Source organism: Charadrius vociferus, unplaced genomic scaffold (genome assembly GCF_000708025.1).
Source record: "Charadrius vociferus isolate BGI_N301 unplaced genomic scaffold, ASM70802v2 scaffold346, whole genome shotgun sequence".
Lineage (NCBI taxonomy): Eukaryota > Metazoa > Chordata > Aves > Charadriiformes > Charadriidae > Charadrius > Charadrius vociferus.
The window spans coordinates 369,523-388,371 of NW_009648899.1; the positions used below are offsets into that span (position 1 = coordinate 369,523).

At 44.7% G+C, this 18,849-nt stretch overlaps 1 protein-coding gene across 1 annotated transcript in view; it reads right to left on the reverse strand.

Annotated features, from left to right (window-relative positions):
• Nucleotides 1–18,849, reverse strand: part of CACNA1I (calcium channel, voltage-dependent, T type, alpha 1I subunit) — a 166,232-nt gene that overhangs the window by 94,378 nt on the left and 53,005 nt on the right. Inside the window, exons 2-3 of the mRNA XM_009887170.1 lie at nucleotides 3,744–3,855; nucleotides 2,638–2,771 (exon numbers count right to left, since the gene is read on the reverse strand). Coding sequence (XP_009885472.1) covers nucleotides 2,638–2,771; nucleotides 3,744–3,855 — 246 coding nt within the window. The remainder of the gene's footprint in view (nucleotides 1–2,637; nucleotides 2,772–3,743; nucleotides 3,856–18,849) is intronic.

An 18,849-nucleotide genomic window follows, 5' to 3' on the forward strand; every position in this document is an offset into this window, starting at 1 on the left:
ACTTTGCTTTTTCATGCTGCAATTTACTATTCCAACATTTGCTGCCTCCTTGGGGTTTATTTCGAAAGGGAGAAGGGAAGAGAAGGGGATGGGAAGTACAGTCCTTATTCTTGAAATTCAGAGAAGCTGCAGGCAAGGCATTACTACCCAGCATCACAGGCCTTTTCTTGAGAGCCAAATTTATGACCTCCTTTGCAGGCAATGAGAGTCCAGGGCTATGAAAATGAGAAGGCCCTTAGAGAAAAATGATTAACCTCTGATCAGGATCTAATTCAGTGGCACGGAGAAAACATGCAAGACCTAATGCAGGATATCTTCTCTTCATCAGAAGACTAAGGCAGCATCTGGACCCAGAGTAAGCTGAAGCCGTGATCCAGGTGTGGGACCAATCAGGATAAAGCTTGGTGCTTAAATTCGAGGTTAAATAAAAGCCTATAGTCTGTATGTAAGGGCAAATTTGAGGCTTGGATTTGATTTAAACAGTGCAGATAATTTTAATGAATTTTAAAGTATAATGAATTAATAACCACAAGCTTTTATAACTCAAAATACATTATATAGTCACTAGTTCCATATAACTAAATGGAAAAATCTTTCTTTAGCAGAAGTCTTTTGAGATCAGATGTTCTAATGAGATTACTATCATTTCAGCCTGACACCTCATGAGGACAACTGTATAGAAATCAGGAAACAAATTTCTTTCCATTTTGGACCTGATATATAAAATAATCAGTGTGGAGAATTTTTCATGTGAGGAGTTGATTCTAAGTCTTCTTGGCATTGAAAGAAGTTCAGATACGAGCTTTTTTCCTAGTACTACTATCAGATGTACAAAAGACTCTCTTCTCAAATTTCTGCCAGCAATGGTGACAGAGGGAAATGTATAAATGGGGTTTACTCCCTTCTCACCTAGGTAGCATGGATTTCACTTGTTTCCTGCATGAAATAAGCAGTTAAGCTCACCCTCTTTCATTTAGCATTGCCCCACTGAGTTCTTCATCTCTCCAGATAGCACCACTTGCAGACCGTGCTTGCAGGGACACCAGGCAGAGCGAGACCCCCAGTTCCCAAGACTTTTATCCCATACACTGGCAATCCTGTGTCCACCTGGAGCAAAGCCTTCCTCCCGGCATACCGCAGCACATCATCCACATGGAGGAGCACTGCAGGCTCCCTTTCAAATACACCTGCTCCTGCCTTTTGTTCTCAAAGGCTGTTGTGGTAGGGTCTCACTTTCCCTGCATCCGGTCATCAGCACGGTTTGCCACCAGGAGCTCAGGCTAGAACATACAATGACCTGGCTTTTCTCACCACCAACTTAGCCTTTCCTGATGAACTCACAGTCCCTATAATACTGGGCCATTTTAAATCAGATGCTAATCACAGCAAGAAAGGTCTTCCCATTTCTTGCATGTTGCTTTAATTCAGAAAAAGCTACAGCTTTCATCTGTCTGTCCTCAAACCAGGACACATGCACAAGCTGCCAACAATCAGCCTTCAAACTTTTACAACTCAACTGAGATTGCAAATCTCTGCCCCCCCCCCCCCGAAGCAAACAATTATAAGCCCTTCCAGAGGGAATGACTTTCAAGTCTTGCTGTAGAAGAACTGCGTCAAAAGCAAATATAAAGACAGTGCTGCTCCACACCACAGGAGAAAATTCTGCAAAGTGATCTCAAACTCACGGCTGGCTCAGTCAGTAATTCGCGTACTTTCGAGTGACAGTGAATGTGGGTAATTTCTTGCTGGGAGAAGGAAGAGGAAGGTGGGGGTTTCTCTCTGAAAAAACATTCACTTTTTTGCTATAAGAACAGCAATGTTACTTATTTTTCCTAACTTTTTTTTTCCTGTGCCACAAGGCAATCTAATTGAAAATGGACAAATTCAAAAAAGCATATGCCCACTGATATCAGAAATAGACATTTTGCTGTGATTCAATAGGCAAATCCTGGTAGGCTTTCCACTTCATACATGCAGAGGGGAAATCAGAGCTTCACCATAGCAACTTTGTTGTAAAAAACACTCAAATGTCAACTTGTCCCAGTAGTACCATGGGTAAGGCCAGTGCAATATAAAGACAAAAAGCCCAGAGTAATAAAAATGACATTCCTAGCTTTGAAACACTGCTGCTGGAAACAGAGAAGCTAGCATGGTTCTGGTAAAGGTTACACCTCTTCCACTCAGACATTTTAAGAACAACAAAAAAACCCAGTTTCTAGGCTAGCTCTTCAGCTGGTACAAATTAACAACCTCTACTGAAGTTGTGCAAGATAGATGGCTGCACATCTGTTGGGGAGCTAAGCTACCTCGTCTACTGTTTCTTCTATAGACTGCTAACCCCAGCGCAGCTGATTCCAGCTGTGTAGATGTCTGGAGCAGCACCAGAGTGGAAACACCCACACCACCACCACCCCCAGTTACATCATGGCAAAGCAAGAGTAGTATAATTAGCTTTGCAAGGATTTACTTTCACCTCCCATCAGTATAAGAGGGGCTTAACCTTGCTTGGTACGTTTAAGGAAAAACATTTGTAGTTGCCACAAATCTTCGTGTGCTCTTCAGATAGGGAGTGTTCTCCTGTTGCATGCAAGCCTCTGACAAACACAGAACAAATAAAACCAGAAACTGTCAACCTACCCAGCCATGACAATGAAGAAATCCAGGCGGTTCCAGGTATCTCCAAGGTAACACTTCTTGCCGAAGATCCCCAGGGCCACCATCTTTAAGACCATTTCCATGGCAAAGAAGATGAAGATGAAATCATCAAACACCTGCCAAACAGAAACCCAAGACCACGTTTGATAATCATTCTCAGCATTGGACAGGAGATAAATACAAATTTCAGTACTTCTGAAAATGAATTAGAGCCAGGGCTGGAAAAACTTCTTCCATGGCATCACAGCTCCCTGCTGCTTCAGGAAGCAGGAAAGGGCTTTTATGTATTTTCCCCCATGAGTGAAGTAATTGGTGTAGACTTAGAGACTCCTTACATGGACTCAGCACCAGCAGGTCCAAACCAGGCCAGGGAAAGAAACACCATCCTTCCAAGGTCTCCCAGGAGGTATTCCTCATTACCCCACTGCAAATGGCTCAGCTGAGGACATAGTGCAGCCTCATGCACAGCTTAGGCAGCCCATACCAATCACAGATGGAGACTTCAGATATCTGAACGTTGCAGCCTCAGCAACACTATAGATGACAATCTTTGCTGTCACATTCTCTCTGGGGAAGCTGCAAGAACAGCTAGTGCATTCATAGGCTGGGTATACCCCTGGCCCTTCTTGGCATGCCTTTTGTTTCTTATCCCTTTATGCATCCTGAATGCCGCAGTACCTGAGGACTCAGGAGTACCTTTGCTCCTCAACAGCGTAGCAAATGCATTGTGGGCTGCTATTCTCTCCTGCCTGGGCGCTATAACCTTAGTTATTTCTCCCTGGCTTACCTCTGACCTGTGTATCTTGCAGCTATCTATGTCAAGAAATCCCTGCTTACACACAGGATCAGGAAGGTTAGCAACTGTTCTGCATCACATGGTCACAAGTAGACGTCATTCATTATCTACCTCTCGCCCCGTTCCCCTCTTCAAAGCAAGCTCTTGCCATTTTACAACATGATAGCTTACTGCCAGGGACATTCTTGCGAACCTGTCTGGGAAGGTGTTGCCCACATGGTGAAGTAAAGCATGTGTGAAAATTTGTGACTTAGACTGAGACACCACCACAACAAGAAGGAAATCTGCTTACCTGCAAGATTTTACACCTGTCAGAAAGGCAGTCCATATCCTCACACGGCTGGTACATCCCCAGGGTAACGCAATTTAACAAAATCACCATCATGCTGACACACTCAAACCAGGTGGAAAAGAGTCAAGGAAAACTTCTGTAAAAGTATCATGGCTGAGAAAAGCTTGCTCTAGGCTTGGGGTGACAAAATAGGAAGATTAAGGGAAATAACAACTACTGGTAGGCCAATTTATTACATTCTTCTGTTTTGTCCTCTCAGGTCTGTCCTACTCTGCTCCTTGATTAAGCCAAAACTCTTCTGAAAAGGGGAAAGTAGAAGTAGCATAAAGGCCTAAGGTATTCATACAAGTCAAATCATTGCTGTACTTAAACACACGCTCACTCCTCTCTCTCCTGTTGGTTTGCTGAGTCCCTTCCTTCATTGGTTTACTGAATCTTCCAAATACATGGAAGAGACTTTTCACAGTGGCCTATACTCAAATATAGCAGAGATCTTTATGATCTAGGGATCTAAATCAAAATGGACAGAAGGTTCTCGATGTGACCTTAGTGATTACTGCCCTTCTGGGAAGGGGAGACAACACAGGGCTAGAAGCGTCCCCCTTCCCTTCTGAGAGGAGCTTGGAGATAAAGAGTTGCCATATTGGAACAGGTCATTGGTCCATCTAATCTGTTATTCTGCTTCCAGCAGTGACCCATGCTGGATAAAACTCCACAATGTGGCTAATTAAGTTATTCAGTAACTATGGGGGGAAATTACGTTTCTGACCCCAGCTGGTGATGTGTTTATGCCCTAAAGCATGAGGATTGATAGCCCTTATAATTGTTTTCTCAGCTACACTGGTGTCCCTGCAGATGCTTTGCTTATTCATTTGAATCCTTTGTTGATAATCTTACTATAATATCTGTTTCAATAATAGTTGGCAGCCGTGAGCTACACTAGCTAATTATACTTTACATTAAAAATTGTTTCCTCCTATTTATTTTTAATTTGCTGCCTTTTAATTTCATCAAGTGCCACTTCATTTATATATTACAGAAGAGAGTAAAAATGGCGTATTTGTGTGACCTTCTCTGTGCTCTCCAAACCTTCTACCTGCCTCCTCTTCACCATGCCTCTCCTCCTGAAAGAGTCTTAAGACCTGATACGCACTTATCCAAGAACTCATTTACAGTATTTTAGCTCTAAAAGTGAGCACGTTTCTGTGATATCTTTCCAGTGTTCACATTGCAAAGCAGTGACATAGATCTAATAGGAATGGACGTCCAACATCTGAGAGAACAATCCTTCTTAGGTATTTTAACACACCTCACAAACATACCTGCTCAGTTTCCATTTTCAGACAAAATTCTTTTCTTTTTATTATTTAAAATAAGAAAGCCAAGAAATTATCTATTTAAAATACAACCCACAAAGTGCACCCATTTTCAGTCCTTGCAGAACTGAATCCAAAATGGTGGCCTATATCTCTGGTCACTTCTGAAAGACACTCAACATCTATGGCTTATTCTGAGCAACTCTTCCATTCTCATTCTCTGACAGTGATTCATGACTAACCTGCACAATCTGATCTAGAAGATTATTAATTCTCTTCTCCCCTACCTGTTTTTCAGTGAGCTACCTTCAGTTGCAAAATCAGACAAGAACAGGGCTCTACTGTGCCAATCACACTATGAGATGATTTCAAGAATGCGTTATCACTATCCCTTACTAAGTTAATCCCAAGTGCTGTACAAAGTAATGCACACAGAGCCCACTCTCAATGTAGGCTTCAAAACTGGAGGCCTTTTGTGAGAGGAATACACCAAAGGGTCATGAATAAATTGTTTGTCCTCAGAGGTCTACACAACACAACTTCAACTTCCCATCTTTTTCTCTCTTACATGTCTCTTCAATGACCTTATCCAAAGCCCAGGAAAGCAATTGGAGAGGTTTCCATTAGCCCCCACAGGCTTTTCAGGTAACAGTGCAATTCTCTTCCAGACTTTTCAAAATCTGTTCAACATCATCTTTCACAGAATTACAGAACCACAGAAAAGTTGAGGTCAAAAGAGGCCTCTGGAGGTCATCTTGTCCAACTTGCCTGCTCAAAGTAGCATCAGCTATAGCAGATTGCTCAGGTTTACATCCAGTTGGGTTTTGAATATCTCCAAGGATGGAGGCATCCGAACCTCTCTGGGCAATCTGCTCCAGTGTTTGACTATCTAACACAGAGAAAAAGTGTTTTCTTATGTTTAAATGGAATATGCTGTTTCAGGCTGTGTCCATTGCCTCTTGTCCTGTTAATGGGAACCACTGTGCAGAATCTGTCTCCTTTACTCTCCCCATCAGGTATGTATATACATAGATGAGATCCTCCTGGCCTGTCTCTTCTCCAGGCTGAGCAGGCCCAGCACTCTCAGCCTCTCCATTTTGGAGTAGGTACTTTGACAGCTACTGGAAAGGCAGTAACAGTGAAGCACTGACAGAGGGATCACTGAGGACGCTCTTAAGCCAGGAGTTTTGGTGTGGGCTGAGCCAATGACTGCAAAAGGGCATAGGCAGTCAGGAGACAGAGCAGGTATAGGCAGGTATAGACAGAGCCACTGCTTAGAGGAGCCCTGGATGAAATTAATACATGGAAACCTTAGGAGGTTCAACAAGGCCAAGTCCTGCACATGGGTCGGGGCAACCCCCAGTTATCACTACAGGCTGGGGGATAAAGCGATTGAGATCAGCCCTGCTGAGAAGGACTTGGGGATACTGGCGGATAAAAAGCTGGACATGAACCAGCAAGATGCGCTCGCAGCCCAGAAAGCCAACCATATACTGGGCTGCATCAAAAGAAGCACGGCCAGCAAGTCGAGGGAGGTGATTCTGCCCCTCTACTCCACTCTGTTGAGACCCCAGCTCAAGTACTGCATCCATCTCCGGAGCCCTCAGCACAGGAAAGACATGGACCTGTTGGAACAGGTTCAGAGGATGGCCACAAAAATGATCAGATGGATGGAAAACCTCTACTATGAGGACAGGCTGAGAGAGTTGGTGTTGTTCAGCCTGGACAAGAGAAGGCTCCAGGGAGACCTTATTGCAGCCTTTCAGTACTTAGAGCGGGCTCATGAGAAAGATGGGGACAAACATTTTAGCAGGGCCCATTGCTACAGGACAAGGAATAATGGTTTTAAACTGAAGGAGGGTAGATTTAGACTAGATATAAGGAAGAAATTTTTTACAACGAGGGCGGTGAAACACTGGCATGGTTGCCCAGAGAGGTGGTAGATGCCCCATCCCTGGAAACCTTCAAGGTCAGGTTGTATGGGGCTCTGAGCAACCTGATCTAGTTGAAAATGTCCCTGCTTGCTGCAAGGAGGTTGGACTAGACGGCCTTTAAAGGTACGAAAATGAAAAGCAGAAATTGTTTTAAAAGCCAGGTTTCTTTCTTCACCGAACATCCAGAAAACGTGTCACAGGAGACCCAGAGGCAGGGAGTACTCTCTGACTGCAGCCAAACTCATGGAATTCAGGCAAAGGTGCTCCAAGTCAGGGTTTTATTTCATACAGATCTACACTTTTGTGCACATGCTTCAGCAACAGCAACACGTGGGTGATTGGGATGCTCCTGTGCTCCCCTTTTACTCCTCTTGCTCCCCTTGCAGTGCCCCCCCCAGGCCACGCAGGCTGTGACAGGGTGCCTTTGGGCAGCTGGTCAGACCCCAAACCACAAAACTTAGCCAGCTGTAGCAAGCGCTCCTCAAAACACTGCAATTTGGGGCAGATGCACAGGGCCCCGATCTTCTTGCTCAAAAAGCTGTTGGGCGGCTGCACTCAATTTCTCCTCCTCTGCTTTTTGGATACCAGCTCTCTGAAAGTTTGCCACTGTTGTCCAGGCTTCCCAGGGATGCTGCTGAATTGCTGGCTGCTCCCAGGCAATTAAAGGGGCATTAGGAACAGCTTTCTTCCTGCCACCCTATGGTTTTCCTTTCAGAGCAGGCAGGGACCCTGAAAAGGCAGTCCAACCTGCAGCAGAGAAGAAGAAAGTGCAAGGAGAGAACTGGAGAATCTCCTGCCCTGAGCCGGGAGGGGTTGCTCCCTGCTTGGGTCAGTGGAGGGGGTAATTAGAGGTACCTGCTGCCTTCAATGTGTCACTGCTGTCAACCACGGCAACTGTCTCCCATCACCACGGCAACAGCCTGCAGCCAGGTTTATCATCTTTCTTTCAGCGATGCCTCCCCCTCCCAGCATCCTTCACCCCCTCCTTTTCCCTGTGCCTGAGCTTGTAATTAATTTCAGCTGCTGACAAAGCCAATCTTCACAATCTGCATCATTCAGTTAGAAGTTTCATTACTAATTAACTTCTTTCTAAGTTCAGATCTCCTAATTACAAGCGAACTCACACTTATGGTCTCCTCCCCAGCCCCGGCCCTTCCTCACTGCTGCTCTCCCTTCCTATGGCTCCACTCCCAACACCTTTCCCAGTGAGGTCTGGGGCCTTTGACAGCTTTTGGAAACTAAAAAGAGACCCAGGCATTTCTGACCAGAGTGCCAGGTGCTCTCTTTTGGCCACCACAAGACACTTCAGAGGAAGGTACCAGAAAACCCGCAGCAATCCACTATGTAATAACTCGCCCTTAAAGGGAGGCTTTTCCCTAACAGTGACAGTTCACAGTTGCTTCAAACCCTCACAGATAAAGGGGTCACGGCGCCAATTTGAAAAAAAGGAAAAACAGCAAAGGAGAAAGGTTTCCTGACTCCTTTAACCATGGGCTATTCTCATTATCCCCATAACTGTCTCCTCCTTGTCTAAGTCCTGTTCAACTCTTGGCTTCAGTACTGTCTTGTGGCATCAAGATCCATATCTAGGTTTATTATATTTTGCCTAAAACACATTTCCCTGTTCTATAGCTGGTGCCTGCTTGTGACAGCAACGCTTTGCTTTGCTGATGCATCACCTCCTTGTCCCTCCACACCCCAAGGAGGACCGATCCAACTGCTACCTGAAGGCAGCCACTGCATATCCATTGACCCTCCACCATGTCTTCCAATGGACACGTCAATTCTGGGATGGGGAGAGACTCACGGGGGACATGTGTCACCAGCACACACCAGGAGAGAAGCATCATCCACCCCAAACCATCTGGGATGGAGTCAGTGCTGAAAGCCACAAGTTATTGGACAGTTAAGGAGATGTGCAGGTGTTTCTGGGAGCTAGACATGTTGCGGTAGTGCTTGATAACATGACTATGCATAATGTGAGATAATGTAAGAAATGGGTGATGGGATACAGGCAAAGCTGTTGGGCTCAATTCCTGAATGAAAAATAGCAGAAGCAAGGTACACTGCATTGGAGCTGTAAATAGCTTGCTCCTGGAAAACTGGGTATCACTTAGTGTTCTTGGGATTGGCCTCGACCTCTTCTTTTTGTCACCAACAAAAATACAACAGAGCAAAACAAACTGATACTTCGGGGTCTTCTCTCCTGTTCTTCCATCATCAGCTGAAGAGTAAGAGTACACCAAGCACAAAGATCTCCCCAGTGGCTGGTCCTCCTAACAGCACAGTGCATATAAGCTTTATAAGTGTGAGAATCCCTCAGTCTTTCTTGTTGCCATCTCCAAACCACTCCTAAGGTACGCCTTGTGCCAGTTTCAGGTCTTGAATATCTTAGACACGATTAACCTGCTGTAAGTAGAAACACTTCGGCTACAAAGCGCTTACAACAAGGGGAAAAAGCCAACCCTGTGGTGTGGCTGGTCATGGCAGCACCTGTTCCTGCCCCAAAACAGAGAGAAGAGCTTGCAAAAGTAGAACAGTTTAGCAATTGAACTGGAAACATGGATCCCCATGCATTGCATCCCAAACACCAGCCACCCACACACACAACTCCTCTTAGCCTCCCACCTCCCAGCCGCTGCCAGGCAGGCACAGCTGTAGGCACCCTGCAGGTGAAATCACATTCGCATGATCGCTCCTCTCTGCCTTCCCTTTGAGTTCCTCTCCACCTCCCTCTCATCCCACCATGCTTCCCACCAGCTAAACGGCTGCACCCTGTGATGCCAGTTTGCAGTGATTGCGTTTTCTTTCCCTCCTTTTTAAATAAGCTAAGGACAGTGCTGTATTCCTTCCCTACTTTCCTCCCCTGCTTTGTGACCCTCCTGCAAGAAGCTGGTAGGATGCTGTAACTGCAGTAGGACAGTTAATATTTCATTTATAATGGAAGGAGTGATTTGTGTTGCGAAGGTCAGAGAAACAAGTAGCTCCAGGGAAAGAAGTGCTTATTTTCTCTCCCTCATTGCTGTTGGCTTTTGCAGATGCCTTCACAGGTGAGTCTCATTTCCCCCACACACACACACTTTTTTCTTATCACCTCTCACCTCTTCCCCCCCCCCCCCCATGCTGATGCACAGGAGTTTCATGATCTTTTTCTACAAAACAAGCTGCCAGAAGCAACAGGATTCTTCCTCTTCAGCCTCAATCTGCTAAGCTAACCCACTAGAAATTGAATGTAACACCTGATGTTCACTCAAAGGAAAATACATCTCAGAATGTGTTTGTGTTCAAATAGATCAAAACAATCAAAATATTTCTCAGAACAAAAAGCTTTAAAAATCCTGTTTGGGAAAGGCTGAAACATTGCACTCAAAGAGACAGAGAAGAAAAGAAATGTTTCAATGTTACAAAAAAAAGGTTGTGGCTTTTTGACCTTAAAACACTTTGAGTTCTGAGTCAATTCGAAATTAAATGCCAGCATTGCAGTGCCGGGATTTTGTAGTGGCCAAGCCATAGAAGACAAGTTATAAAGCCTTTTTACAAGCCCTCAAGGTCGACATGCTCTAGGTCTTCCCATGTCATGTAATTTCTTGTACGTATTTGCTTTCATTATGTCATCATTTATGCACTTTTCCCATGACAGAGGAGCACCTGAACTTTAGCCAGTTGATACGTGCACCACTAAGGTCTTCAAGACTTTGATGATATTGATGCTAAGGAAAGGACTGCAGTACTGCCAAACATGGCAGGACTGTTACCTTGATTTGAGAGGCACTAGGGAAGACTTACATGACTTGTGATGGTGTTACTGGGAGGCAGGACAACAAGCTACAGAAGAGGGAGGCAGTAGAGAGATTTTCAATGCTTGGCAATACTTCCGTGTTTCTGCCTTTTTGAAGGGATTTTCCATCAAGAACATATTTATTAGAAAAGAAAAAGACTCAGTCATATCCATATGAAATCAGATAAACACCAACAAAAAGCACCATAGGTCAGCCTTTCTGATTGGTCTAACTTCCCAGGACCGCTCAGAAAGTGGGTCTTGTACCAGGCCACACAGGCTCTTGGCTGCATAGCTCAAATTCAGATTTAGCTTAGAGGCTAATGAAAACTAAGTCAGTTGTATTTCATACACCATATCACATTCCCCTGTGGAGTTAGGTGAGAATTGAAGACTGCATTTAGAAAGTTGTTTGGGGGTTGGTTTGTTTGTGGTAGCTGTTTTTTTTTTTTCATTACAGAAAAAAAAAACAAAGCAAATATCTCATTTCTTAAAACTCCTTCCATAATGATTTATTCAGACCTGTTAAGTGTGTCCATTAAACTCTCGAGCCCAGCAGAACTAAAACTAATAGAGAGAAATTTAACCTCTGGCAGGAAAAATCTACAATGGAGATTAAGAGGCTGAGAAGGAATCCAAAGAGCAAGTAGACAGATGTATTAATGCAATGAGGCAAATCTTCAGATATTCCAGAAATAGGAAGCCAACAAGAGTGCTGACCTGATGTGGGGACTTCACAGGACTCCTAATCAAATGGGAGGCTGCAGAGATAAAGAGACTTCTTCATGATGCTCTTCACAACAAAGACTATGGGAGAGCCCATTGGTCCTAAAGCCAGAGCGAGTTATGCCAAGAATTCTGGCTGGCTGTCACACCACCTGGAGATTGCCATCCAAAACCTGACCTGGCTTCACATTAGGAGCTTCAACAAGGTCACAGCATGAGGTGATAGGACTGCAACTTGGAACATTATTATGCTATAAGACAGTTGAAAATTTTGCTCAAAAAGCTCCTAGTCAAAGTGGCAGGTCCAGCAGCTGCTTCCTGCTGCAGCTGAAGCTGTGGGGGTAACAGATATCAGGGAAGGATCACCAGAGGAAAACTGGGATCCAAACTGTAAAGCTTTTACTTCTTGTTGAGATTTCACTTTGTGGAGCCAATTTCCTACTGATATCACTGGCGAAGTAGGAGATCTTAGAGTTAGCCGTTGCACTCAGTTGGACCTCCGCTCTAGAGAAGACCTGAACTTGGCAGGCCAAGGCAGGAAGGCACTTGCAGCCCAGGAGTGATTTGAACTAACCATGTGCTCCAGACTAACAAAATCTGAATTTGAACTGAGTAGCTGAATCCTCAGATAGAGGGGTCCCATCACGCATGACCCCAGGAAGAAAGAAGACCAGTCAGAGAGGCTGGTGGAGTCACCATTCTCAAACCAGAACATGACCCACAGTGGGGTTTTCTTCTTGGCTTTTTATCCGATTTAATCTGGATGTGGTCAAGCTTACTTGGTGGAAATTTCCTTCCAAAGTATAAAAACACAAAGTGCTTTGCAACAAAAATCAAAATCTCTCCGACTCCTCCCCCTCTCTGCTTCATTGCCCTGCCTTCCAGAAACACCAAAGTTGTCTAAATTTTCCCCAGCACCTTTCAAACCGATGTAACAGTCTTGCCATGTTTGGCAGTACAGAGTTCCTTCTTTGGCCTTCATGTCGTGATAGGTTTGAATGGGGACCTTTATCTTGGGTAAGTGCAATACTTATCCACCAGATAAATATAACACTATAGTATCAGGGGTGGGGGCGACTAAACTTCAAGAAAGGGAGAAGGAAAGAACTAGTAGTGATGGATTTGTGAGGGCAGGGAAAGCAAGAGAAGTTAAAAAAAAAAGCAGGCATTGCTTTTCCTCCTCCTTATTGCTCCTAATGTTTTTTGTTTTGCTTTCTTCTTATGCCTTGGTCTCTCTCGTTTGCTTTCCAGAGCCCCGCTTCTCCCGCCCTAATTAATGGAAGTAATGCTTAAACGTTTGGAATGAAACAGCAGGAAGACAGGAATAAATGTTTCTTCAGGAACAAAGGGCCGGGTTTTGGAAGACACACAGGCCCTTAAGGATACCCATGAAGATTTTGTGGGACAGCATACAGATCCCTGCCCCCCATTGATTTTGGTGAGACCGCATTCTGCCCCTCAAGCCTACCAGATAAGCTCTCTGGTAGCTCACAAAAGGAAACAGGAAAAAGGCAGGCACATGCGAAGAGGGGAAAGTTGGCTGCAAAGTGTCAAGCAGAGCCTAAAGCAAAGGATGGTGTGTTTGACCCCTTGAATTTCCAGCACAACTTTCACCTTCCCAGTAAAGGAATGTTTTCTCACCTTCCTTTCTGGTGCTTTATAGGTGTGGGGTTTCTCCGCTTGTTGTGCGTTTAGGCTCAGTGCACCTTGGGAAATGGCCCGTGGGTCACAAAGATATTTCAATGAACCTCTTGACATGGGCTACTCAGCTACCTGTCACTACTCAGGCTTGGAATGTTGGGGGACATCTCCCCAGAACTACACCAGACATGTGGAAGACAGACAGACATGAGTCCTGGGTGTTGCTTTTGAGGGTTGTTTTTCTCCCCTACTACTTTACAGCAAATACAAAGGGATGGTGAAAACACCTGCCTTTAAATAGAAAGCTGTTTCCCTGGAGAGGAAACAGGTAGAAAAAAACCTCACCAGCATTGAAGGTCTAAAACCCAAACACTCGCTGCCTTCCTGTTTCTTTTTCTTGCACTGCTTTCTCTGTTCATTACTGTTGTCTTTCTAGACCATCCTAATTTTCAAATGTTACAGATGGCTTTTTCCACTCTTTGCAACTTCCCACCCATCTTTGGCAAAGGTCACACGAGTCCAAGCTGAGCTCAGAGGGACACACAACTCAAATCTGTCTGAAGAGAGTTCAGGGCACCTTTGATAAAAAGCTGTCTCGCCTTGCAGGAACATAGAGATGACAATGAAAGCACAAGGATGGATTATGGACCTTCTCACAGTTTAAAAAGAGTACGTGTCCTGTGCATGGGCTCCGATCTCTTCAGATGCCAGGGCAGTATCCTGTACTCCAGCACATCCCTTGGTGAAGGATGTAGAAGTGAGCACCTTGCTCCTCAACAGCCAGTTCCCAAGGCTAACTGATCTTAGAGGGTACTCGGACTCCAATAGCAATCCTGAATTAGAAAGGCAGAAAAACAGGATAAAGCCACTTTGCTTTTCTCCTTTCTCCCAGCTAGGTGATGCTTTCAGTGGATATAACATCACTAAATCATGTGCTTGGTGCTTAGCTTAGCAGGCTTTTCTGATGAGTGCTTCAGTACAGAAAAGAAAGTCATGTGGTGATGAAGCTTTGCAGCAAGGTAAATAAAGATTAATTCAGAAGTGTAGGGAGTGCTCAGTAAGGTTACTCAGATGAAATTGCATACAATCTAAGCAAAATGCAAGGCAATAACAAAAAGAGCTGGGTATGAGCTCCTGTTATTTGTTTCATTATTGGCTGTAATTAAATAAAACTCATTATTTTTGGAGTTTCAAAATGCCACCACCCCCTACTTTGAACACACATTTTTTCCCCCCTCACTCTTTATGATTTTTTTGAAGGCTTGTAGCTGGATGCATCCCAGGCCCTTTTGCCCTGGTTCCCAGAGGGTATGCTGGAAGAACTGGCACCGATGGCCTGCAAGACACATGCCTGGAGTAAGGACTGATTGCAAATGATCAAGCCAATCTGTCTCAGCAGATAACTGCAGGCTAGGAGCTCCAGCCAGCACGCAGGCTTGCAGCAGCTGCTGGAACCTCATTGAGGATACAAATGGCCTATGGATGGCCTCCTGAAAAGGAAGCTCCTGACAGGTATGCGTGACGGAGGTACCTGTGAGGGGTGGGAGAGATGCTTATTATTTAAGCCTCTCATCTGAGGAGGAGAAAGGACCCTGTGGTGGATTAGCAGATGTGCCAGTACTCTCCTTGTACATCTGCTCTCTTTCTCTTCCTTCCCTCCCTCCTCTTACATCCTGCAACAAAGAGCGCTCAGGAAAAATGAGATTATTTAAACCATCTTGTGCTTCTTTCAAAACACTACGTAAACTTTCACTCATTTCCACAACTACCTCTTCAGGTACATAAATACTTCCCCTTTGTTACTGATAAGAAAGCAAGCAGGAGAGGACCAGGATTTTCCATAGTGGCCCCTGATTTGTGTTCTCCAATGCATGAGCTTTTTAGAACCTGCTTTTCAGGAGCATATAATACTTGTCATTTCTAATGCAGCTAACAAGAATTGTGAAGCTCCAAGCATCTGGCTCCCACTGCCTCGAGTTGGATGGCCAAAGGTCAGAGTCCCTTTTAGAAAAAATATTACCCAGAGATCACACAGTAAGTCACTGCCTGGAACTGCATTAAAATTCAGGTGTTCTTGACACCCAGTACATATTCACTAAACCCCTCAGCTTTCTGGCTAGCTGACAGATTGCACCATGCCAGGGAAAGGAGCCAACATGACTCATGCTCAATCACCACGATGCCGACAGTATGAGTGCCATTTTAGGGGGGTTAAATGCTGTGAATGTGCTAAGCATTATCAATATTAAAATATTATTAGTATTATTTATGAGGTATCTCCACGTGTCCTAGATGACACTAGCTGAGATCAAACTCAAATTATGCAAAATGTTACATAAACATGCGGTAAAACATGCTGCCCGCTCCAAAGAGTTTTTAATCTAACCGAACAGGACAGGCTAACGATGCATTATGGTCTCTGCACACAAGAAGCCAGAGCACAGTGAAATTAGTGCATTTACCCAAGGGCAGATAGGACACATGGGGCACAGCTGGGAACTGATCAAGGGTCTCCCAATTTGTTCTCCAGCGTCTTTGACCTAAGATCATTCTCCATCTCAACTACAGCTGCATTTGATGAGGACAGTGCCCACAGGGAGAACGGTCTTCCCATAAATCTTTCCTGAGAACAATGAAAAATGTCTCCAAGTTCCACTTTATAAAGGCAAGTAATGTACTGCATATAGATTACCGTAAATGTAGGGCTCCCTACACCCATTCCAAGAGGTCTCTGGCTGTTCAGGTGCACAGCGCACAGACAAGCTGGAGCCAGCAGACCTATGCTCTCTTACCTCCATCTTCCACTGATACGTTCATTGGGATCTCAAGATAAAATCCAGTCCATAGTTATGATAGTGTTACACTAAGGCCAGTCTAGTACCCATGCATCTTTCTTTTTTCCAATCTACCAAAGAATATGCTACCTTCCAAGGGCACTCCAGGTTCCTTTGATAAGTGTGCTATGTAAGTGCAAGTTACCAACACGTTTGACTGCAGAACAACCAGCTCCAAAAAAGGTGGTTCCTACACAGCAAGTTGCTAACAGCACAGGCTAGTTAAAGTCTCCATCATCAGCACAGCATAGTTCAGTTACCTCTTTGATGTCTTTCTGCCTGTTGTATTCATCACTTCTTTTCAGATTTAGGACTAGTAGTACATTGCTATTACCGCATTCATATTCCTGTGACCTATTTGCTTTCATATAGATTCAACTTCACACTCTATTTATTCTGGAGTTTTTGACAGCCTCTGGAAATATATGCCTCTTCCTCTTATTTACAGCCTAACTTATTTTTTCCTGTACGGTTTCCAGCCAGAAACTATGGATGTGCATTAATCTAATTTCATTTGGGACACACCAGTTACAGCCTAGCTCATCGCCCCATCCTTTCCAGCCATGCCAAGTATTTCACTTTCTCTTTTCAGTGTTTTTCTTAAGAGTCTACTGGTTTTGTTTTAATTTTTAGCCACCATCCCCAGTTCCATGTGACTCTGCAGGAGCTGCTGCTTTATTGGATTACTCTTCACTCTCTCACAGCCATCCATATTCCATCACGTTAATTACTGAGCATCAAAGGATCGCTTGCATTTCCATTGTACCATGCAGGTTTCATTGCCTTCTCCACTAGTCAACTACCCTCAGGTTCCTCCTCCCTCTCCGCAGTACATACACTGTTTAAATACTGCCCACTTAACTATCTCATTTCCAGCAGCCTACTTCCCTTTTGCTTATAGCAATGAAGTGACTTTACCATAAAGTTGATTGTTTAGCTGAGATATAGCTAGTACAAAGTGTTGGTGAGCAGAATACAAAACCCACCCATCTTCCCCTGCCCCAGAGGACAGGGCCCAGGTAGGGTAACAGCAGTCTGCAAAAGGTCCACCACAGGGAAGTCTGCGTCATGATTCAGACATTTCACCTCTGAAACCCCCTGGATCAGTAGATCACCTAGCCAAAGAGAAACATCGAGTTATTGATAACAGTCTCAGCTCAGCAAGACGAGACCTTGGCAATGGTGGGCACCAGTGACCAGATACACACGATAAATTCATTCTTCATGGATTAGGACAGCCGCTTCATGCCCAGCACAGCCCTGCCAAGGGCCTATCAGGAGCAGTAGCTTCATATGCTGTTCTCTGAGATAACACACCAGCTACTACTAGACTCAGCATACCTGCAGTTGGCAGACCCATCACTTTGTGCAATTTTATTCTCCTACCCCTTACATGCAGCGTATGCCTTTCCAAATAGATTTAGTAGTGACTTAACAAAGCTCACATCTTCTCTACACAATCTTTTCTTTCATCTGAGAATGATTCTTCCTGGCCAGATACAATCAGACATAGAGCCAGAAGTGTACTAGAAAAGACTAACATAGATGCTTTAGCTTTAGGCTTTCTTGCTAATAATCTACCCTTATATTTCAAGACTTCTTTCCTACAGATTCTTATATCACTGATACTAAAACATACCATGACCACAGGTTCCTTCAGAGCTGTCTCTACTATACTCGCATACCTTGTGAGATTTGACACCCTTGTATCCAGTAAGCAAATTATCTTACAGGTCTTATGGCCATCACACATCCAGCTGCCTGCATGGCAGACAACAGAATTATCTCCTCTCCCCATAACCTGTTTGCACATCACATCCACTCAGCTTATACAGCCAACATAGCAACTATCAAACCCAAACCAGAAGCCATACGTGCTCCTGCACAAGCTGATGTCTCTCAAACCCAGAATGTCATGTGGCTGGAAAAGCATCGCAGGTGCAAACTGATGGTACCAAGTGCATCCTCATCATCACTATCAGCAAGGTGCTACTGACCTTGATGGGAGCTCTGGAAAGTTGGGAGGTAGAGGGAAAGAATCTCTTCCTCTAGTCACATGTCTAATACTCTGTGGACCACACACACCTACTTCTCTAAGCAGAAGAAGAACACAGCCCGTGGCCTGTCCCACTTCAGCTTACCTGCGGCAACTCAGCCATGACAGCATTTGACAAGGAAAATAAGAAAAATGCAGAAAAGAATAGTTTTCCTGGAGAGTCGGGAGGCAGAGAGGCCTGAGGGGTGAGAAGTCATTGCTGTGACCTGTGCCTGCTGCCAGGATGAACATTGCTTCACATGTCCATTCCTATGGGATGTTGTGCTGTGCAAGAGGGATATCTGGTTTGGCCTGAATCAGGTAAGAGACCAAAGTGTTTTCCATCAGATAGCTGCAGTCACCGTTTATCAGGGAGGAAAAGAAGGGATGGTCCTGCCATAGCACCTCTTTGTAAGAGGAGAAAAACCTCTCTTCACCATTGGTTTTCTGGAAAATAAGTTGCCATACCTGTTCCTACAGCAGGAGGCATCTACACCTCCGCAGCATATAAAGCACAGCCTCCTCTTAGGCATGCTTTGAGCACCCACTTAGCTTCACTGCATTTAAAGAACTTTCGTATTATTTACGACAGCAAGCGGAAGGAAAAGAAAAACCAGAGCTTAGGTCAGGATAGTAAAGACAGTCTTGGCACGCCTGGAGGAGCCAGCCGCTGAGGACCCACAGTAAATCTTGAAAAACGAGTGCAAAAGAGCTCCCATCACTTTCCCAGAAAGAACAGCCTGTCCCTAAATCCAGCTCTGCTTCCAGCCCCTCCGCAACCAGGGAGGATGACAAATCACCAGCCAACAGCCAGGCAGCCAAGGTCCTGTGGCCCCATGGGG